The sequence below is a fragment of the Triticum aestivum genome, chromosome 4B, assembly GCF_018294505.1.
Source record: "Triticum aestivum cultivar Chinese Spring chromosome 4B, IWGSC CS RefSeq v2.1, whole genome shotgun sequence".
Taxonomy (NCBI): Eukaryota; Viridiplantae; Streptophyta; class Magnoliopsida; order Poales; family Poaceae; genus Triticum; species Triticum aestivum.
Genome location: NC_057804.1, coordinates 23,863,288 through 23,886,309, shown reverse-complemented (window position 1 = coordinate 23,886,309; position 23,022 = coordinate 23,863,288). Strand labels below are relative to the sequence as shown.

General features: G+C 43.7%; 8 protein-coding genes across 8 annotated transcripts; all 8 read left to right on the top strand.

The window, feature by feature from the left end:
• The first annotated feature begins 1,859 nt into the window (after positions 1 to 1,859).
• Positions 1,860 to 3,001, top strand: LOC123090698 (pollen allergen KBG 41-like). The gene has a single exon (XM_044512028.1). It carries the CDS (start codon positions 1,939 to 1,941, stop codon positions 2,749 to 2,751), a length of 813 nt encoding a protein of 270 aa, XP_044367963.1. The 5' UTR covers positions 1,860 to 1,938; the 3' UTR covers positions 2,752 to 3,001.
• A 130-nt stretch (positions 3,002 to 3,131) lies between these two features.
• Positions 3,132 to 3,947, top strand: LOC123089908 (pollen allergen KBG 41-like; the record flags this gene model as incomplete). Its single annotated transcript, XM_044511454.1, has 1 exon — positions 3,132 to 3,947. A coding segment is annotated over one exon (816 nt), but the record flags the coding sequence as incomplete, so codon positions are not given.
• Positions 3,948 to 7,161: 3,214 nt separating this feature from the next.
• On the top strand, positions 7,162 to 8,303 carry LOC123090696 (pollen allergen KBG 41-like). The gene has a single exon (XM_044512026.1). It carries the CDS (start codon positions 7,241 to 7,243, stop codon positions 8,051 to 8,053), a length of 813 nt encoding a protein of 270 aa, XP_044367961.1. The 5' UTR covers positions 7,162 to 7,240; the 3' UTR covers positions 8,054 to 8,303.
• A 130-nt stretch (positions 8,304 to 8,433) lies between these two features.
• LOC123089906 (pollen allergen Phl p 5.0101-like) lies at positions 8,434 to 9,249 on the top strand (the record flags this gene model as incomplete). Its single annotated transcript, XM_044511453.1, has 1 exon — positions 8,434 to 9,249. A coding segment is annotated over one exon (816 nt), but the record flags the coding sequence as incomplete, so codon positions are not given.
• Positions 9,250 to 12,456: 3,207 nt separating this feature from the next.
• LOC123090695 (pollen allergen KBG 41-like) lies at positions 12,457 to 13,598 on the top strand. Its single transcript, XM_044512025.1, has one exon. It carries the CDS (start codon positions 12,536 to 12,538, stop codon positions 13,346 to 13,348), a length of 813 nt encoding a protein of 270 aa, XP_044367960.1. The 5' UTR covers positions 12,457 to 12,535; the 3' UTR covers positions 13,349 to 13,598.
• Positions 13,599 to 13,728: 130 nt separating this feature from the next.
• On the top strand, positions 13,729 to 14,544 carry LOC123089905 (pollen allergen Phl p 5.0101-like; the record flags this gene model as incomplete). The annotated part of the gene is made up of 1 exon (XM_044511452.1): positions 13,729 to 14,544. A coding segment is annotated over one exon (816 nt), but the record flags the coding sequence as incomplete, so codon positions are not given.
• A 3,207-nt stretch (positions 14,545 to 17,751) lies between these two features.
• On the top strand, positions 17,752 to 18,893 carry LOC123090697 (pollen allergen KBG 41-like). The gene has a single exon (XM_044512027.1). It carries the CDS (start codon positions 17,831 to 17,833, stop codon positions 18,641 to 18,643), a length of 813 nt encoding a protein of 270 aa, XP_044367962.1. The 5' UTR covers positions 17,752 to 17,830; the 3' UTR covers positions 18,644 to 18,893.
• Positions 18,894 to 19,023: 130 nt separating this feature from the next.
• LOC123089904 (pollen allergen KBG 41-like) lies at positions 19,024 to 19,839 on the top strand (the record flags this gene model as incomplete). Its single annotated transcript, XM_044511451.1, has 1 exon — positions 19,024 to 19,839. A coding segment is annotated over one exon (816 nt), but the record flags the coding sequence as incomplete, so codon positions are not given.
• Positions 19,840 to 23,022: the final 3,183 nt, after the last annotated feature.

The following is a 23,022-nucleotide window of genomic DNA, read 5'->3' as shown; positions in this document are numbered from 1 at the left end:
TTGCATGCACTAGGTTTTTTAAAGATATTTGCAAAACGTATGTAACAAAAATAATGTTAAAATATTCATGTGTAATAAATATTATAATGTTTTGTGGGGATATAAATAGTATACATAAAGATGATGATTAGTAAATAAAATCATTTAAATATACCCCCATGTATTATATTTTTTTTCATAAATACGGACATTTAAAATATTTATACACTCACAGCTTATATTCAAATTAAACAAAATGATGATACATACATTACTAAATATTCACTTGTGTATAATTTTAACTCATGAATTATATTCAAAAATGTTATATAATTTATAAGTCACGACTGAATATTCATATAAACAGTTTAAAATTTAAATTAGAAATATTTTTATTATAAAATGTTGAACTATACAAATATGCGTACATTTATTGAAATGTTTGTAATTATAGAAATATTTTTATTTGTATGGATATAATTTTATTATACAAACATTTTATTTTAAATATTAAATTAGTAATATTCATATTGTATTTTTAAAATTATACAAGCATTGTCATAATTCATAAATATTATTTCAAATATATGGATATATTTTTAAATAATACGTGATTCTTTAAAAATTAAGATATTTTATTTGTACGTATATAATATTTATACAATACGAATATTTTAGCTTTTTTTTGTTATTGAGATTACAATTTTCATACATCTTACAAATTTCTAAAAGATACGAGCAGGTGCAAATGGGCAGCACTGACCGCAAGCTATTTCAGCTAAGAACGCCTTCGTTACTTACTAAAAAATAAAAATATTTCACAAAAAAAGCTCCTTCGCTCATCTACATTACGCGTAGTTATCCGTAGTTATCCATTTAAGAAGAGTGTGTTACGGATGGAGTTGCTAGGACCGACTATGTCCCAGTAGCCTGTCGCTGGTTCGAGGCGCAGAGTACTATTTTTTTTTTTTGTTAATTTTTCAGAAAAATTGAGATGCTACCTCACCAATAATGAAAGGGGATTTTTTTGTGATAAATAAAAAAAATCAAGGTGGTTTTCGCAAAAAAACTGGCCACACGCCCCCTCTTTGCCGTCTAGTCTCGGACAGTGGCCCCCACGCCACGCTGGAATGCCTAGTCAGCGGTCCGAGCGTACACAATCAAGATTTGCACCGTATTTGCACGCTCGAGCCAAGTTATTGCACCAGTTCAATGTATGCCGCAAGTTCTAGCACCAAAGTGATCATTTGCATCAACTTCTAGCACCACCAGTGTAATTCACTCTTATGATATTATGCACTACGAAGATAGTATCATACATTAGTATCATGTGTATCATGTGTATGTAATATCTTGGTTGCACGCCAATCAAAACCATCAGCGTAATCATGTGGACGTACATCATGTGGTGCATGCATGTATGCTACTGCATGCAATTCTTTTTCACTTACTTTATCGTAGGAGTATTTTTCTTTCGACTCTTCATGTCAGTCATCTATGGCTACATGCAATTCTTTTTCATTTGCTTTATCGTAGGAGTATTTTTCTTTCTTGACTCTTCATGTTTACCGGCCGCGGCAACAAAAGTCTCTTAATTGAAATATTTTTGGCATGCAAATATTATTGATCTATAGTTGATTAAAATGTGACAATGTGTGAAGAGCAACAACAGCATCAGCAGTCGTGGTCATATCAGTATTTTTCCAAGTCGTGGAAGCTGCATGCGGTGGCATGAATCCAGTTAAACCTAGCTCATTAGTTTGGCTAAAAAAGGAGAGGAGAGGAGGAGATTGCTAATTTGGGCGCGGTAATCTCTCCTGGACTCTCACCGTACGGATATATAGAGAGAGAGAGCGCGCGAAATAAGCTCCTTCATTCTCTCACACACCACACCACACCACAATTTGTCGTCCGACGTACTGTGCAAACCGATCGACCAACGCGAGACGAGCAGCAGCAATGGCAGTGCAGCAATGCACGGTGGCGCTAGTGGTGGCCGTCGCCCTCGTGGCAGGGCCAGCCGTCTCGTACGCCGCCGAAGCCGGCAACGCCCCGGCCGGGGCACAGCCCAAGGCCACGACCGAGGAGCAGAAGCTAATTGAGAAGGCCAACAACGCCTTCAAGGCGGCCGTGGCGGCCGCAGCCGCAGCCCCTCCAGAGGACAAGGGCAATATATTCGTGAAGACCTTCAGACAGAACAATGGCAACTGGTCTCTCGAGGGGGTCACCGACGCGTCCAGCTCCACCGACAGTCTCAACACCAGGGTCACCTTCGCTATGATGAGGGCCTTATGGGACACCAAGGGCGCTACCCCGGAGGCCAAGTACGACTCCTTCGTGGCTATCTTCGGCGAGTCGCTCCGCATCATCGCCGGCATCCTCGAGGTGCACGCCGTCAAGCCCGCTGCCGAGGAAGTCAAGGGCCCGATCCCTGCCGGCGAGCTGAAGGCCATCGGCCAGATCGACGCCGCCTTCAGGACTGCAGCCACCGCCGCCGACGCTGCCCCGGCCAAGGACAGGTCCGCCGTCTTCGACTCCGCCTTCGACAAGGCCATCAAGGAGACCACGGGCGGTGCATCCGGGGGCTACAAATACGTCCCCGCCCTCGAGTCCGCGGTCAAGGAGGCCTACGCCCCCACTAATCCCAAAAACCCTAAGATCAGGCTTATGACCTATGAGACCGCCATGGTCGAGACCATCTTCGCCATGGCTGCCGCCGCCACCGCCGCCGCTCCCACTCCCGCCCCCGCTGCCGGTGGCCACAAAAGCTGAGCTAGTGAGCTCACCGTACCTATGCTGCATATGCATACGTGTGTATGTCATGTGGCGGCAGCATTTTTGATCGACAATCAATATCAATTCTTGTTCTTCGTGTCATGCACCCGCGATCGAGATTGATGACTTCTCATAATTACTAAATGCAAAAAGTCTGAAAAAAACAAGATTTCATAGGCGAAGTCTGAAATCTATATCTATATCTATACCTACTATTAAAGGGAATATGTATTCTTGGTTTGGTTTAGTCCTTCTCCCTTGGTTTACACACGCTAAGCGATCTGGCCCAGGTACTTGTATGTTGAAGGGCCTTTTATGGGCTTTCGTGAAAATAATTGGGTCAAAATAAATCAACATTATGGGAATTGAACACATGACCTCAGTGGACAGTGGCGCTCTTTGTGGCTGTCGCCCTCGTGGCGGGGCCAGCCATCTCGTACGCTGTCGAAACCAGCAATGCCCTGGCCGGGGCACAACCAAAGGCCACGACCGAGGAGCAGCAGCTAATTGAGAAGGCCAATATCGCCTTCAAGGCGGCTGTGGCGGCCGCAGCCGTGGTCGCTCCAGCGGACAAGTACAAGACATTCCAGGCCACCTTCAGCCTGAACTTTGGCTGGTCTATCGGAGGGATCACCGGCACGTTCAACTTCCAAGCCACTTTCACCACCAGGATCGCCTTTGCTCAATTGTCAGCCTACCACTTCGCCAAGGGCGCTACCCTGGAGGCCAAGTACGAAGCCTTCGTGGCCATCCTAAGCGAGTCGCTCCGCATCATCGCCGGCATCCTCGAGGTCCACGCCGTCAAGCCCGCCGGCGAGGAAGTCAAGGGGGCGATCCCTGCCGATGAGCTGAAGGCCATCGACCAGATCGACGCTGCCTTTAGGACTGCAGCCGCCGCCGCCGACGCTGCCCCGCTCAAGGACAAGTTCGCCGTCTTCAAGTCCGCCTTCAACAAGGCCATCAAGGAAACTACAGGCGGTGCATACGAGGGCTACAAATTCGTCCCCGACCTCGTGTCCAGCATCAAGAAGATCTACGGCATCACTGTTCCCAAGACGCCCAAGGACAAGCTCTTGGCCTTTGAGTCCGCCCTGAGCAAGACCATCCTCGCCATGGCAGCTGCCGCCACCGCCCCTTCCACTCCCGCTGCCGCCACTGCCACAACAACCGCCACTCTCACTCCCGAAATATGAAAAGACTTGTCTTCTCTTATTTAAGAGATTATCTCTTAGAATAATATGTCTCACGATGTTTATAGGAATAGTTAGTTATTGAAGATAAGGCTAAGATATAATCCATTGTATGCGTAATTTTTTGTCATCTTCAAATTACATGCAAAATTTAAAATAAGAGTGTTTTATCAATCATTGTAGATGCCCTTAGGACATGTACAGTGATTTCTTAGCACAATATGTCTCACCACGTTTTTAGGAATAGCTAATTATTTAAGATAATGCTAAAAGATGATTTATTGTAGACATATTTTTTTGTCATCTCCAAATTACATGCAAGACTTAACATAAGATTATCTTATCAACTATTGTACATGCTTTATCACACATCTAACTGCTTTTAAAAACTGGCGTGGAACCAATCATGCGCCAAGATGTTCGCGCAAACGTAACCGGCAGAGGATGGGGAGTCGCTGCAAAAACGCCCATAATTAACGATCATCGGTTAGCTTTTTTGTAATTAATCTGTTTTGGACACGCACGGTCGGCACACCAGCAACATATCAATTCATGTGTAAAATTTACTTTATCCTATATATAGGATGGCTTGGTCGTCTCCAACGCCTGTTAGATCCAGCCCGTAGAGATGAGGATTTAGTTGGTGGCAAGGGTGGGGATGGCTAAGATTGGCCATAGCGGTGGTATATTAACCTGTATCATGCACTCAGGAATAGCAAACATGCTGATGTGACAGAGAATTAAAGAAGAGCGAGAGAGGGGGTTAGAGTAATATAGATAGATACCGTATCATGTTAAATGATATGCTACTTTGTGTCATGCATGACAATAAATATGATCATCTATGATACTACTTTATGATATGAGTCAATTATGCTGGTGGTGCTAGAACTTGGCGTAAACGGTCACTTTAGTGCTAGAACTTACGGCATACATTGAACTGGTGCAACAACTTGGCTCGGGCGTGCAAATACGGTGCAAACCACGTTTGATACGAAAACAATGCTGACTTGGTGCGCCATCGTGGCATGGGGCCCGCTATCAGCGCAGGGAAGGCAAAGAGGCCTGTTTTTGGCGAAGCCCCCTTGAATTTTTTATGTCATAAAAGAGAGCCTTGTCTACGTGTCAGAATGCATTTTATTTTTTCCGCCCCTATGACACATGGGCCCCAGCTGTCAGTATTGGAAAACTAAAAGGGAAAACTAGTGCATCCACGAGTTGAAAGTGTGACCTCTGCAAAAATTCTATCTGAGCTAACCGCTCCAACAATCGCACTACTGCAAAATATTGATAACAGGCACTCATGTAGCATAAGCCGGACGCACGTGAGGCTTAAATCGGTTCCAAATAGTGCGGCCCATTTTGCATGCACTAGGTTTTTTAAAGATATTTGCAAAACGTATGTAACAAAAATAATGTTAAAATATTCATGTGTAATAAATATTATAATGTTTTGTGGGGATATAAATAGTATACATAAAGATGATGATTAGTAAATAAAATCATTTAAATATACCCCCATGTATTATATTTTTTTCATAAATACGGACATTTAAAATATTTATACACTCACAGCTTATATTCAAATTAAACAAAATGATGATACATACATTACTAAATATTCACTTGTGTATAATTTTAACTCATGAATTATATTCAAAAATGTTATATAATTTATAAGTCACGACTGAATATTCATATAAACAGTTTAAAATTTAAATTAGAAATATTTTTATTATAAAATGTTGAACTATACAAATATGCGTACATTTATTGAAATGTTTGTAATTATAGAAATATTTTTATTTGTATGGATATAATTTTATTATACAAACATTTTATTTTAAATATTAAATTAGTAATATTCATATTGTATTTTTAAAATTATACAAGCATTGTCATAATTCATAAATATTATTTCAAATATATGGATATATTTTTAAATAATACGTGATTCTTTAAAAATTAAGATATTTTATTTGTACGTATATAATATTTATACAATACGAATATTTTAGCTTTTTTTGTTATTGAGATTACAATTTTCATACATCTTACAAATTTCTAAAAGATACGAGCAGGTGCAAATGGGCAGCACTGACCGCAAGCTATTTCAGCTAAGAACGCCTTCGTTACTTACTAAAAAATAAAAATATTTCACAAAAAAAGCTCCTTCGCTCATCTACATTACGCGTAGTTATCCGTAGTTATCCATTTAAGAAGAGTGTGTTACGGATGGAGTTGCTAGGACCGACTATGTCCCAGTAGCCTGTCGCTGGTTCGAGGCGCAGAGTACTATTTTTTTTTTGTTAATTTTTCAGAAAAATTGAGATGCTACCTCACCAATAATGAAAGGGGATTTTTTTGTGATAAATAAAAAAAATCAAGGTGGTTTTCGCAAAAAAACTGGCCACACGCCCCCTCTTTGCCGTCTAGTCTCGGACAGTGGCCCCCACGCCACGCTGGAATGCCTAGTCAGCGGTCCGAGCGTACACAATCAAGATTTGCACCGTATTTGCACGCTCGAGCCAAGTTATTGCACCAGTTCAATGTATGCCGCAAGTTCTAGCACCAAAGTGATCATTTGCGTCAACTTCTAGCACCACCAGTGTAATTCACTCTTATGATATTATGCACTACGAAGATAGTATCATACATTAGTATCATGTGTATCATGTGTATGTAATATCTTGGTTGCACGCCAATCAAAACCATCAGCGTAATCATGTGGACGTACATCATGTGGTGCATGCATGTATGCTACTGCATGCAATTCTTTTTCACTTACTTTATCGTAGGAGTATTTTTCTTTCGACTCTTCATGTCAGTCATCTATGGCTACATGCAATTCTTTTTCATTTGCTTTATCGTAGGAGTATTTTTCTTTCTTGACTCTTCATGTTTACCGGCCGCGGCAACAAAAGTCTCTTAATTGAAATATTTTTGGCATGCAAATATTATTGATCTATAGTTGATTAAAATGTGACAATGTGTGAAGAGCAACAACAGCATCAGCAGTCGTGGTCATATCAGTATTTTTCCAAGTCGTGGAAGCTGCATGCGGTGGCATGAATCCAGTTAAACCTAGCTCATTAGTTTGGCTAAAAAAGGAGAGGAGAGGAGGAGATTGCTAATTTGGGCGCGGTAATCTCTCCTGGACTCTCACCGTACGGATATATAGAGAGAGAGAGCGCGCGAAATAAGCTCCTTCATTCTCTCACACACCACACCACACCACAATTTGTCGTCCGACGTACTGTGCAAACCGATCGACCAACGCGAGACGAGCAGCAGCAATGGCAGTGCAGCAATGCACGGTGGCGCTAGTGGTGGCCGTCGCCCTCGTGGCAGGGCCAGCCGTCTCGTACGCCGCCGAAGCCGGCAACGCCCCGGCCGGGGCACAGCCCAAGGCCACGACCGAGGAGCAGAAGCTAATTGAGAAGGCCAACAACGCCTTCAAGGCGGCCGTGGCGGCCGCAGCCGCAGCCCCTCCAGAGGACAAGGGCAATATATTCGTGAAGACCTTCAGACAGAACAATGGCAACTGGTCTCTCGAGGGGGTCACCGACGCGTCCAGCTCCACCGACAGTCTCAACACCAGGGTCACCTTCGCTATGATGAGGGCCTTATGGGACACCAAGGGCGCTACCCCGGAGGCCAAGTACGACTCCTTCGTGGCTATCTTCGGCGAGTCGCTCCGCATCATCGCCGGCATCCTCGAGGTGCACGCCGTCAAGCCCGCTGCCGAGGAAGTCAAGGGCCCGATCCCTGCCGGCGAGCTGAAGGCCATCGGCCAGATCGACGCCGCCTTCAGGACTGCAGCCACCGCCGCCGACGCTGCCCCGGCCAAGGACAGGTCCGCCGTCTTCGACTCCGCCTTCGACAAGGCCATCAAGGAGACCACGGGCGGTGCATCCGGGGGCTACAAATACGTCCCCGCCCTCGAGTCCGCGGTCAAGGAGGCCTACGCCCCCACTAATCCCAAAAACCCTAAGATCAGGCTTATGACCTATGAGACCGCCATGGTCGAGACCATCTTCGCCATGGCTGCCGCCGCCACCGCCGCCGCTCCCACTCCCGCCCCCGCTGCCGGTGGCCACAAAAGCTGAGCTAGTGAGCTCACCGTACCTATGCTGCATATGCATACGTGCGTATGTCATGTGGCGGCAGCATTTTTGATCGACAATCAATATCAATTCTTGTTCTTCGTGTCATGCACCCGCGATCGAGATTGATGACTTCTCATAATTACTAAATGCAAAAAGTCTGAAAAAAACAAGATTTCATAGGCGAAGTCTGAAATCTATATCTATATCTATACCTACTATTAAAGGGAATATGTATTCTTGGTTTGGTTTAGTCCTTCTCCCTTGGTTTACACACGCTAAGCGATCCGGCCCAGGTACTTGTATGTTGAAGGGCCTTTTATGGGCTTTCGTGAAAATAATTGGGTCAAAATAAATCAACATTATGGGAATTGAACACATGACCTCAGTGGACAGTGGCGCTCTTTGTGGCTGTCGCCCTCGTGGCGGGGCCAGCCATCTCGTACGCTGTCGAAACCAGCAATGCCCTGGCCGGGGCACAACCAAAGGCCACGACCGAGGAGCAGCAGCTAATTGAGAAGGCCAATATCGCCTTCAAGGCGGCTGTGGCGGCCGCAGCCGTGGTCGCTCCAGCGGACAAGTACAAGACATTCCAGGCCACCTTCAGCCTGAACTTTGGCTGGTCTATCGAAGGGATCACCGGCACGTTCAACTTCCAAGCCACTTTCACCACCAGGATCGCCTTTGCTCAATTGTCAGCCTACCACTTCGCCAAGGGCGCTACCCTGGAGGCCAAGTACGAAGCCTTCGTGGCCATCCTAAGCGAGTCGCTCCGCATCATCGCCGGCATCCTCGAGGTCCACGCCGTCAAGCCCGCCGGCGAGGAAGTCAAGGGGGCGATCCCTGCCGATGAGCTGAAGGCCATCGACCAGATCGACGCTGCCTTTAGGACTGCAGCCGCCGCCGCCGACGCTGCCCCGCTCAAGGACAAGTTCGCCGTCTTCAAGTCCGCCTTCAACAAGGCCATCAAGGAAACTACAGGCGGTGCATACGAGGGCTACAAATTCGTCCCCGACCTCGTGTCCAGCATCAAGAAGATCTACGGCATCACTGTTCCCAAGACGCCCAAGGACAAGCTCTTGGCCTTTGAGTCCGCCCTGAGCAAGACCATCCTCGCCATGGCAGCTGCCGCCACCGCCCCTTCCACTCCCGCTGCCGCCACTGCCACAACAACCGCCACTCCCACTCCCGAAATATGAAAAGACTTGTCTTCTCTTATTTAAGAGATTATCTCTTAGAATAATATGTCTCACGATGTTTATAGGAATTATTGAAGATAAGGCTAAGATATAATCCATTGTATGCGTAATTTTTTGTCATCTTCAAATTACATGCAAAATTTAAAATAAGAGTGTTTTATCAATCATTGTAGATGCCCTTAGGACATGTACAGTGATTTCTTAGCACAATATGTCTCACCACGTTTTTAGGAATAACTAATTATTTAAGATAATGCTAAAAGATGATTTATTGTAGACATATTTTTTTGTCATCTCCAAATTACATGCAAGACTTAACATAAGATTATCTTATCAACTATTGTACATGCTTTATCACACATCTAACTGCTTTTAAAAACTGGCGTGGAACCAATCCTGCGCCAAGATGTTCGCGCAAACGTAACCGGCAGAGGATGGGGAGTCGCTGCAAAAACGCCCATAATTAACGATCATCGGTTAGCTTTTTTGTAATTAATCTGTTTTGGACACGCACGGTCGGCACACCAGCAACATATCAATTCATGTGTAAAATTTACTTTATCCTATATATAGGATGGCTTGGTCGTCTCCAACGCCTGTTAGATCCAGCCCGTAGAGATGAGGATTTAGTTGGTGGCAAGGGTGGGGATGGCTAAGATTGGCCATAGCGGTGGTATATTAACCTGTATCATGCACTCAGGAATAGCAAACATGCTGATGTGACAGAGAATTAAAGAAGAGCGAGAGAGGGGGTTAGAGTAATATAGATAGATACCGTATCATGTTAAATGATATGCTACTTTGTGTCATGCATGACAATAAATATGATCATCTATGATACTACTTTATGATATGAGTCAATTATGCTGGTGGTGCTAGAACTTGGCGTAAACGGTCACTTTAGTGCTAGAACTTACGGCATACATTGAACTGGTGCAACAACTTGGCTCGGGCGTGCAAATACGGTGCAAACCACGTTTGATACGAAAACAATGCTGACTTGGTGCGCCATCGTGGCATGGGGCCCGCTATCAGCGCAGGGAAGGCAAAGAGGCCTGTTTTTGGCGAAGCCCCCTTGAATTTTTTATGTCATAAAAGAGAGCCTTGTCTACGTGTCAGAATGCATTTTATTTTTTCCGCCCCTATGACACATGGGCCCCAGCTGTCAGTATTGGAAAACTAAAAGGGAAAACTAGTGCATCCACGAGTTGAAAGTGTGACCTCTGCAAAAATTCTATCTGAGCTAACCGCTCCAACAATCGCACTACTGCAAAATATTGATAACAGGCACTCATGTAGCATAAGCCGGACGCACGTGAGGCTTAAATCGGTTCCAAATAGTGCGGCCCATTTTGCATGCACTAGGTTTTTTAAAGATATTTGCAAAACGTATGTAACAAAAATAATGTTAAAATATTCATGTGTAATAAATATTATAATGTTTTGTGGGGATATAAATAGTATACATAAAGATGATGATTAGTAAATAAAATCATTTAAATATACCCCCATGTATTATATTTTTTCATAAATACGGACATTTAAAATATTTATACACTCACAGCTTATATTCAAATTAAACAAAATGATGATACATACATTACTAAATATTCACTTGTGTATAATTTTAACTCATGAATTATATTCAAAAATGTTATATAATTTATAAGTCACGACTGAATATTCATATAAACAGTTTAAAATTTAAATTAGAAATATTTTTATTATAAAATGTTGAACTATACAAATATGCGTACATTTATTGAAATGTTTGTAATTATAGAAATATTTTTATTTGTATGGATATAATTTTATTATACAAACATTTTATTTTAAATATTAAATTAGTAATATTCATATTGTATTTTTAAAATTATACAAGCATTGTCATAATTCATAAATATTATTTCAAATATATGGATATATTTTTAAATAATACGTGATTCTTTAAAAATTAAGATATTTTATTTGTACGTATATAATATTTATACAATACGAATATTTTAGCTTTTTTTTGTTATTGAGATTACAATTTTCATACATCTTACAAATTTCTAAAAGATACGAGCAGGTGCAAATGGGCAGCACTGACCGCAAGCTATTTCAGCTAAGAACGCCTTCGTTACTTACTAAAAAATAAAAATATTTCACAAAAAAAGCTCCTTCGCTCATCTACATTACGCGTAGTTATCCGTAGTTATCCATTTAAGAAGAGTGTGTTACGGATGGAGTTGCTAGGACCGACTATGTCCCAGTAGCCTGTCGCTGGTTCGAGGCGCAGAGTACTATTTTTTTTTTGTTAATTTTTCAGAAAAATTGAGATGCTACCTCACCAATAATGAAAGGGGATTTTTTTGTGATAAATAAAAAAAATCAAGGTGGTTTTCGCAAAAAAACTGGCCACACGCCCCCTCTTTGCCGTCTAGTCTCGGACAGTGGCCCCCACGCCACGCTGGAATGCCTAGTCAGCGGTCCGAGCGTACACAATCAAGATTTGCACCGTATTTGCACGCTCGAGCCAAGTTATTGCACCAGTTCAATGTATGCCGCAAGTTCTAGCACCAAAGTGATCATTTGCGTCAACTTCTAGCACCACCAGTGTAATTCACTCTTATGATATTATGCACTACGAAGATAGTATCATACATTAGTATCATGTGTATCATGTGTATGTAATATCTTGGTTGCACGCCAATCAAAACCATCAGCGTAATCATGTGGACGTACATCATGTGGTGCATGCATGTATGCTACTGCATGCAATTCTTTTTCACTTACTTTATCGTAGGAGTATTTTTCTTTCGACTCTTCATGTCAGTCATCTATGGCTACATGCAATTCTTTTTCATTTGCTTTATCGTAGGAGTATTTTTCTTTCTTGACTCTTCATGTTTACCGGCCGCGGCAACAAAAGTCTCTTAATTGAAATATTTTTGGCATGCAAATATTATTGATCTATAGTTGATTAAAATGTGACAATGTGTGAAGAGCAACAACAGCATCAGCAGTCGTGGTCATATCAGTATTTTTCCAAGTCGTGGAAGCTGCATGCGGTGGCATGAATCCAGTTAAACCTAGCTCATTAGTTTGGCTAAAAAAGGAGAGGAGAGGAGGAGATTGCTAATTTGGGCGCGGTAATCTCTCCTGGACTCTCACCGTACGGATATATAGAGAGAGAGAGCGCGCGAAATAAGCTCCTTCATTCTCTCACACACCACACCACACCACAATTTGTCGTCCGACGTACTGTGCAAACCGATCGACCAACGCGAGACGAGCAGCAGCAATGGCAGTGCAGCAATGCACGGTGGCGCTAGTGGTGGCCGTCGCCCTCGTGGCAGGGCCAGCCGTCTCGTACGCCGCCGAAGCCGGCAACGCCCCGGCCGGGGCACAGCCCAAGGCCACGACCGAGGAGCAGAAGCTAATTGAGAAGGCCAACAACGCCTTCAAGGCGGCCGTGGCGGCCGCAGCCGCAGCCCCTCCAGAGGACAAGGGCAATATATTCGTGAAGACCTTCAGACAGAACAATGGCAACTGGTCTCTCGAGGGGGTCACCGACGCGTCCAGCTCCACCGACAGTCTCAACACCAGGGTCACCTTCGCTATGATGAGGGCCTTATGGGACACCAAGGGCGCTACCCCGGAGGCCAAGTACGACTCCTTCGTGGCTATCTTCGGCGAGTCGCTCCGCATCATCGCCGGCATCCTCGAGGTGCACGCCGTCAAGCCCGCTGCCGAGGAAGTCAAGGGCCCGATCCCTGCCGGCGAGCTGAAGGCCATCGGCCAGATCGACGCCGCCTTCAGGACTGCAGCCACCGCCGCCGACGCTGCCCCGGCCAAGGACAGGTCCGCCGTCTTCGACTCCGCCTTCGACAAGGCCATCAAGGAGACCACGGGCGGTGCATCCGGGGGCTACAAATACGTCCCCGCCCTCGAGTCCGCGGTCAAGGAGGCCTACGCCCCCACTAATCCCAAAAACCCTAAGATCAGGCTTATGACCTATGAGACCGCCATGGTCGAGACCATCTTCGCCATGGCTGCCGCCGCCACCGCCGCCGCTCCCACTCCCGCCCCCGCTGCCGGTGGCCACAAAAGCTGAGCTAGTGAGCTCACCGTACCTATGCTGCATATGCATACGTGCGTATGTCATGTGGCGGCAGCATTTTTGATCGACAATCAATATCAATTCTTGTTCTTCGTGTCATGCACCCGCGATCGAGATTGATGACTTCTCATAATTACTAAATGCAAAAAGTCTGAAAAAAACAAGATTTCATAGGCGAAGTCTGAAATCTATATCTATATCTATACCTACTATTAAAGGGAATATGTATTCTTGGTTTGGTTTAGTCCTTCTCCCTTGGTTTACACACGCTAAGCGATCCGGCCCAGGTACTTGTATGTTGAAGGGCCTTTTATGGGCTTTCGTGAAAATAATTGGGTCAAAATAAATCAACATTATGGGAATTGAACACATGACCTCAGTGGACAGTGGCGCTCTTTGTGGCTGTCGCCCTCGTGGCGGGGCCAGCCATCTCGTACGCTGTCGAAACCAGCAATGCCCTGGCCGGGGCACAACCAAAGGCCACGACCGAGGAGCAGCAGCTAATTGAGAAGGCCAATATCGCCTTCAAGGCGGCTGTGGCGGCCGCAGCCGTGGTCGCTCCAGCGGACAAGTACAAGACATTCCAGGCCACCTTCAGCCTGAACTTTGGCTGGTCTATCGAAGGGATCACCGGCACGTTCAACTTCCAAGCCACTTTCACCACCAGGATCGCCTTTGCTCAATTGTCAGCCTACCACTTCGCCAAGGGCGCTACCCTGGAGGCCAAGTACGAAGCCTTCGTGGCCATCCTAAGCGAGTCGCTCCGCATCATCGCCGGCATCCTCGAGGTCCACGCCGTCAAGCCCGCCGGCGAGGAAGTCAAGGGGGCGATCCCTGCCGATGAGCTGAAGGCCATCGACCAGATCGACGCTGCCTTTAGGACTGCAGCCGCCGCCGCCGACGCTGCCCCGCTCAAGGACAAGTTCGCCGTCTTCAAGTCCGCCTTCAACAAGGCCATCAAGGAAACTACAGGCGGTGCATACGAGGGCTACAAATTCGTCCCCGACCTCGTGTCCAGCATCAAGAAGATCTACGGCATCACTGTTCCCAAGACGCCCAAGGACAAGCTCTTGGCCTTTGAGTCCGCCCTGAGCAAGACCATCCTCGCCATGGCAGCTGCCGCCACCGCCCCTTCCACTCCCGCTGCCGCCACTGCCACAACAACCGCCACTCCCACTCCCGAAATATGAAAAGACTTGTCTTCTCTTATTTAAGAGATTATCTCTTAGAATAATATGTCTCACGATGTTTATAGGAATTATTGAAGATAAGGCTAAGATATAATCCATTGTATGCGTAATTTTTTGTCATCTTCAAATTACATGCAAAATTTAAAATAAGAGTGTTTTATCAATCATTGTAGATGCCCTTAGGACATGTACAGTGATTTCTTAGCACAATATGTCTCACCACGTTTTTAGGAATAACTAATTATTTAAGATAATGCTAAAAGATGATTTATTGTAGACATATTTTTTTGTCATCTCCAAATTACATGCAAGACTTAACATAAGATTATCTTATCAACTATTGTACATGCTTTATCACACATCTAACTGCTTTTAAAAACTGGCGTGGAACCAATCCTGCGCCAAGATGTTCGCGCAAACGTAACCGGCAGAGGATGGGGAGTCGCTGCAAAAACGCCCATAATTAACGATCATCGGTTAGCTTTTTTGTAATTAATCTGTTTTGGACACGCACGGTCGGCACACCAGCAACATATCAATTCATGTGTAAAATTTACTTTATCCTATATATAGGATGGCTTGGTCGTCTCCAACGCCTGTTAGATCCAGCCCGTAGAGATGAGGATTTAGTTGGTGGCAAGGGTGGGGATGGCTAAGATTGGCCATAGCGGTGGTATATTAACCTGTATCATGCACTCAGGAATAGCAAACATGCTGATGTGACAGAGAATTAAAGAAGAGCGAGAGAGGGGGTTAGAGTAATATAGATAGATACCGTATCATGTTAAATGATATGCTACTTTGTGTCATGCATGACAATAAATATGATCATCTATGATACTACTTTATGATATGAGTCAATTATGCTGGTGGTGCTAGAACTTGGCGTAAACGGTCACTTTAGTGCTAGAACTTACGGCATACATTGAACTGGTGCAACAACTTGGCTCGGGCGTGCAAATACGGTGCAAACCACGTTTGATACGAAAACAATGCTGACTTGGTGCGCCATCGTGGCATGGGGCCCGCTATCAGCGCAGGGAAGGCAAAGAGGCCTGTTTTTGGCGAAGCCCCCTTGAATTTTTTATGTCATAAAAGAGAGCCTTGTCTACGTGTCAGAATGCATTTTATTTTTTCCGCCCCTATGACACATGGGCCCCAGCTGTCAGTATTGGAAAACTAAAAGGGAAAACTAGTGCATCCACGAGTTGAAAGTGTGACCTCTGCAAAAATTCTATCTGAGCTAACCGCTCCAACAATCGCACTACTGCAAAATATTGATAACAGGCACTCATGTAGCATAAGCCGGACGCACGTGAGGCTTAAATCGGTTCCAAATAGTGCGGCCCATTTTGCATGCACTAGGTTTTTTAAAGATATTTGCAAAACGTATGTAACAAAAATAATGTTAAAATATTCATGTGTAATAAATATTATAATGTTTTGTGGGGATATAAATAGTATACATAAAGATGATGATTAGTAAATAAAATCATTTAAATATACCCCCATGTATTATATATTTTTCATAAATACGGACATTTAAAATATTTATACACTCACAGCTTATATTCAAATTAAACAAAATGATGATACATACATTACTAAATATTCACTTGTGTATAATTTTAACTCATGAATTATATTCAAAAATGTTATATAATTTATAAGTCACGACTGAATATTCATATAAACAGTTTAAAATTTAAATTAGAAATATTTTTATTATAAAATGTTGAACTATACAAATATGCGTACATTTATTGAAATGTTTGTAATTATAGAAATATTTTTATTTGTATGGATATAATTTTATTATACAAACATTTTATTTTAAATATTAAATTAGTAATATTCATATTGTATTTTTAAAATTATACAAGCATTGTCATAATTCATAAATATTATTTCAAATATATGGATATATTTTTAAATAATACGTGATTCTTTAAAAATTAAGATATTTTATTTGTACGTATATAATATTTATACAATACGAATATTTTAGCTTTTTTTTGTTATTGAGATTACAATTTTCATACATCTTACAAATTTCTAAAAGATACGAGCAGGTGCAAATGGGCAGCACTGACCGCAAGCTATTTCAGCTAAGAACGCCTTCGTTACTTACTAAAAAATAAAAATATTTCACAAAAAAAGCTCCTTCGCTCATCTACATTACGCGTAGTTATCCGTAGTTATCCATTTAAGAAGAGTGTGTTACGGATGGAGTTGCTAGGACCGACTATGTCCCAGTAGCCTGTCGCTGGTTCGAGGCGCAGAGTACTATTTTTTTTTTGTTAATTTTTCAGAAAAATTGAGATGCTACCTCACCAATAATGAAAGGGGATTTTTTGTGATAAATAAAAAAAATCAAGGTGGTTTTCGCAAAAAAACTGGCCACACGCCCCCTCTTTGCCGTCTAGTCTCGGACAGTGGCCCCCACGCCACGCTGGAATGCCTAGTCAGCGGTCCGAGCGTACACAATCAAGATTTGCACCGTATTTGCACGCTCGAGCCAAGTTATTGCACCAGTTCAATGTATGCCGCAAGTTCTAGCACCAAAGTGATCATTTGCGTCAACTTCTAGCACCACCAGTGTAATTCACTCTTATGATATTATGCACTACGAAGATAGTATCATACATTAGTATCATGTGTATCATGTGTATGTAATATCTTGGTTGCACGCCAATCAAAACCATCAGCGTAATCATGTGGACGTACATCATGTGGTGCATGCATGTATGCTACTGCATGCAATTCTTTTTCACTTACTTTATCGTAGGAGTATTTTTCTTTCGACTCTTCATGTCAGTCATCTATGGCTACATGCAATTCTTTTTCATTTGCTTTATCGTAGGAGTATTTTTCTTTCTTGACTCTTCATGTTTACCGGCCGCGGCAACAAAAGTCTCTTAATTGAAATATTTTTGGCATGCAAATATTATTGATCTATAGTTGATTAAAATGTGACAATGTGTGAAGAGCAACAACAGCATCAGCAGTCGTGGTCATATCAGTATTTTTCCAAGTCGTGGAAGCTGCATGCGGTGGCATGAATCCAGTTAAACCTAGCTCATTAGTTTGGCTAAAAAAGGAGAGGAGAGGAGGAGATTGCTAATTTGGGCGCGGTAATCTCTCCTGGACTCTCACCGTACGGATATATAGAGAGAGAGAGCGCGCGAAATAAGCTCCTTCATTCTCTCACACACCACACCACACCACAATTTGTCGTCCGACGTACTGTGCAAACCGATCGACCAACGCGAGACGAGCAGCAGCAATGGCAGTGCAGCAATGCACGGTGGCGCTAGTGGTGGCCGTCGCCCTCGTGGCAGGGCCAGCCGTCTCGTACGCCGCCGAAGCCGGCAACGCCCCGGCCGGGGCACAGCCCAAGGCCACGACCGAGGAGCAGAAGCTAATTGAGAAGGCCAACAACGCCTTCAAGGCGGCCGTGGCGGCCGCAGCCGCAGCCCCTCCAGAGGACAAGGGCAATATATTCGTGAAGACCTTCAGACAGAACAATGGCAACTGGTCTCTCGAGGGGGTCACCGACGCGTCCAGCTCCACCGACAGTCTCAACACCAGGGTCACCTTCGCTATGATGAGGGCCTTATGGGACACCAAGGGCGCTACCCCGGAGGCCAAGTACGACTCCTTCGTGGCTATCTTCGGCGAGTCGCTCCGCATCATCGCCGGCATCCTCGAGGTGCACGCCGTCAAGCCCGCTGCCGAGGAAGTCAAGGGCCCGATCCCTGCCGGCGAGCTGAAGGCCATCGGCCAGATCGACGCCGCCTTCAGGACTGCAGCCACCGCCGCCGACGCTGCCCCGGCCAAGGACAGGTCCGCCGTCTTCGACTCCGCCTTCGACAAGGCCATCAAGGAGACCACGGGCGGTGCATCCGGGGGCTACAAATACGTCCCCGCCCTCGAGTCCGCGGTCAAGGAGGCCTACGCCCCCACTAATCCCAAAAACCCTAAGATCAGGCTTATGACCTATGAGACCGCCATGGTCGAGACCATCTTCGCCATGGCTGCCGCCGCCACCGCCGCCGCTCCCACTCCCGCCCCCGCTGCCGGTGGCCACAAAAGCTGAGCTAGTGAGCTCACCGTACCTATGCTGCATATGCATACGTGTGTATGTCATGTGGCGGCAGCATTTTTGATCGACAATCAATATCAATTCTTGTTCTTCGTGTCATGCACCCGCGATCGAGATTGATGACTTCTCATAATTACTAAATGCAAAAAGTCTGAAAAAAACAAGATTTCATAGGCGAAGTCTGAAATCTATATCTATATCTATACCTACTATTAAAGGGAATATGTATTCTTGGTTTGGTTTAGTCCTTCTCCCTTGGTTTACACACGCTAAGCGATCTGGCCCAGGTACTTGTATGTTGAAGGGCCTTTTATGGGCTTTCGTGAAAATAATTGGGTCAAAATAAATCAACATTATGGGAATTGAACACATGACCTCAGTGGACAGTGGCGCTCTTTGTGGCTGTCGCCCTCGTGGCGGGGCCAGCCATCTCGTACGCTGTCGAAACCAGCAATGCCCTGGCCGGGGCACAACCAAAGGCCACGACCGAGGAGCAGCAGCTAATTGAGAAGGCCAATATCGCCTTCAAGGCGGCTGTGGCGGCCGCAGCCGTGGTCGCTCCAGCGGACAAGTACAAGACATTCCAGGCCACCTTCAGCCTGAACTTTGGCTGGTCTATCGGAGGGATCACCGGCACGTTCAACTTCCAAGCCACTTTCACCACCAGGATCGCCTTTGCTCAATTGTCAGCCTACCACTTCGCCAAGGGCGCTACCCTGGAGGCCAAGTACGAAGCCTTCGTGGCCATCCTAAGCGAGTCGCTCCGCATCATCGCCGGCATCCTCGAGGTCCACGCCGTCAAGCCCGCCGGCGAGGAAGTCAAGGGGGCGATCCCTGCCGATGAGCTGAAGGCCATCGACCAGATCGACGCTGCCTTTAGGACTGCAGCCGCCGCCGCCGACGCTGCCCCGCTCAAGGACAAGTTCGCCGTCTTCAAGTCCGCCTTCAACAAGGCCATCAAGGAAACTACAGGCGGTGCATACGAGGGCTACAAATTCGTCCCCGACCTCGTGTCCAGCATCAAGAAGATCTACGGCATCACTGTTCCCAAGACGCCCAAGGACAAGCTCTTGGCCTTTGAGTCCGCCCTGAGCAAGACCATCCTCGCCATGGCAGCTGCCGCCACCGCCCCTTCCACTCCCGCTGCCGCCACTGCCACAACAACCGCCACTCTCACTCCCGAAATATGAAAAGACTTGTCTTCTCTTATTTAAGAGATTATCTCTTAGAATAATATGTCTCACGATGTTTATAGGAATAGTTAGTTATTGAAGATAAGGCTAAGATATAATCCATTGTATGCGTAATTTTTTGTCATCTTCAAATTACATGCAAAATTTAAAATAAGAGTGTTTTATCAATCATTGTAGATGCCCTTAGGACATGTACAGTGATTTCTTAGCACAATATGTCTCACCACGTTTTTAGGAATAGCTAATTATTTAAGATAATGCTAAAAGATGATTTATTGTAGACATATTTTTTTGTCATCTCCAAATTACATGCAAGACTTAACATAAGATTATCTTATCAACTATTGTACATGCTTTATCACACATCTAACTGCTTTTAAAAACTGGCGTGGAACCAATCCTGCGCCAAGATGTTCGCGCAAACGTAACCGGCAGAGGATGGGGAGTCGCTGCAAAAACGCCCATAATTAACGATCATCGGTTAGCTTTTTTGTAATTAATCTGTTTTGGACACGCACGGTCGGCACACCAGCAACATATCAATTCATGTGTAAAATTTACTTTATCCTATATATAGGATGGCTTGGTCGTCTCCAACGCCTGTTAGATCCAGCCCGTAGAGATGAGGATTTAGTTGGTGGCAAGGGTGGGGATGGCTAAGATTGGCCATAGCGGTGGTATATTAACCTGTATCATGCACTCAGGAATAGCAAACATGCTGATGTGACAGAGAATTAAAGAAGAGCGAGAGAGGGGGTTAGAGTAATATAGATAGATACCGTATCATGTTAAATGATATGCTACTTTGTGTCATGCATGACAATAAATATGATCATCTATGATACTACTTTATGATATGAGTCAATTATGCTGGTGGTGCTAGAACTTGGCGTAAACGGTCACTTTAGTGCTAGAACTTACGGCATACATTGAACTGGTGCAACAACTTGGCTCGGGCGTGCAAATACGGTGCAAACCACATTTGATACGAAAACAATGCTGACTTGGTGCGCCATCGTGGCATGGGGCCCGCTATCAGCGCAGGGAAGGCAAAGAGGCCTGTTTTTGGCGAAGCCCCCTTGAATTTTTTATGTCATAAAAGAGAGCCTTGTCTACGTGTCAGAATGCATTTTATTTTTTCCGCCCCTATGACACATGGGCCCCAGCTGTCAGTATTGGAAAACTAAAAGGGAAAACTAGTGCATCCACGAGTTGAAAGTGTGACCTCTGCAAAAATTCTATCTGAGCTAACCGCTCCAACAATCGCACTACTGCAAAATATTGATAACAGGCACTCATGTAGCATAAGCCGGACGCACGTGAGGCTTAAATCGGTTCCAAATAGTGCGGCCCATTTTGCATGCACTAGGTTTTTTAAAGATATTTGCAAAACGTATGTAACAAAAATAATGTTAAAATATTCATGTGTAATAAATATTATAATGTTTTGTGGGGATATAAATAGTATACATAAAGATGATGATTAGTAAATAAAATCATTTAAATATACCCCCATGTATTATATTTTTTCATAAATACGGACATTTAAAATATTTATACACTCACAGCTTATATTCAAATTAAACAAAATGATGATACATACATTACTAAATATTCACTTGTGTATAATTTTAACTCATGAATTATATTCAAAAATGTTATATAATTTATAAGTCACGACTGAATATTCATATAAACAGTTTAAAATTTAAATTAGAAATATTTTTATTATAAAATGTTGAACTATACAAATATGCGTACATTTATTGAAATGTTTGTAATTATAGAAATATTTTTATTTGTATGGATATAATTTTATTATACAAACATTTTATTTTAAATATTAAATTAGTAATATTCATATTGTATTTTAAAATTATACAAGCATTGTCATAATTCATAAATATTATTTCAAATATATGGATATATTTTTAAATAATACGTGATTCTTTAAAAATTAAGATATTTTATTTGTACGTATATAATATTTATACAATACGAATATTTTAGCTTTTTTTTGTTATTGAGATTACAATTTTCATACATCTTACAAATTTCTAAAAGATACGAGCAGGTGCAAATGGGCAGCACTGACCGCAAGCTATTTCAGCTAAGAACGCCTTCGTTACTTACTAAAAAATAAAAATATTTCACAAAAAAAGCTCCTTCGCTCATCTACATTACGCGTAGTTATCCGTAGTTATCCATTTAAGAAGAGTGTGTTACGGATGGAGTTGCTAGGACCGACTATGTCCCAGTAGCCTGTCGCTGGTTCGAGGCGCAGAGTACTATTTTTTTTTTGTTAATTTTTCAGAAAAATTGAGATGCTACCTCACCAATAATGAAAGGGGATTTTTTGTGATAAATAAAAAAAATCAAGGTGGTTTTCGCAAAAAAACTGGCCACACGCCCCCTCTTTGCCGTCTAGTCTCGGACAGTGGCCCCCACGCCACGCTGGAATGCCTAGTCAGCGGTCCGAGCGTACACAATCAAGATTTGCACCGTATTTGCACGCTCGAGCCAAGTTATTGCACCAGTTCAATGTATGCCGCAAGTTCTAGCACCAAAGTGATCATTTGCGTCAACTTCTAGCACCACCAGTGTAATTCACTCTTATGATATTATGCACTACGAAGATAGTATCATACATTAGTATCATGTGTATCATGTGTATGTAATATCTTGGTTGCACGCCAATCAAAACCATCAGCGTAATCATGTGGACGTACATCATGTGGTGCATGCATGTATGCTACTGCATGCAATTCTTTTTCACTTACTTTATCGTAGGAGTATTTTTCTTTCGACTCTTCATGTCAGTCATCTATGGCTACATGCAATTCTTTTTCATTTGCTTTATCGTAGGAGTATTTTTCTTTCTTGACTCTTCATGTTTACCGGCCGCGGCAACAAAAGTCTCTTAATTGAAATATTTTTGGCATGCAAATATTATTGATCTATAGTTGATTAAAATGTGACAATGTGTGAAGAGCAACAACAGCATCAGCAGTCGTGGTCATATCAGTATTTTTCCAAGTCGTGGAAGCTGCATGCGGTGGCATGAATCCAGTTAAACCTAGCTCATTAGTTTGGCTAAAAAAGGAGAGGAGAGGAGGAGATTGCTAATTTGGGCGCGGTAATCTCTCCTGGACTCTCACCGTACGGATATATAGAGAGAGA

Bases quoted from the DNA above. Each gene is read 5' to 3' on its own strand.
- LOC123090698 (XM_044512028.1), top strand. From the start codon at position 1,939: ATGGCAGTGCAGCAATGCACGGTGGCGCTAGTGGTGGCCGTCGCCCTC.
- LOC123090696 (XM_044512026.1), top strand. From the start codon at position 7,241: ATGGCAGTGCAGCAATGCACGGTGGCGCTAGTGGTGGCCGTCGCCCTC.
- LOC123090695 (XM_044512025.1), top strand. From the start codon at position 12,536: ATGGCAGTGCAGCAATGCACGGTGGCGCTAGTGGTGGCCGTCGCCCTC.
- LOC123090697 (XM_044512027.1), top strand. From the start codon at position 17,831: ATGGCAGTGCAGCAATGCACGGTGGCGCTAGTGGTGGCCGTCGCCCTC.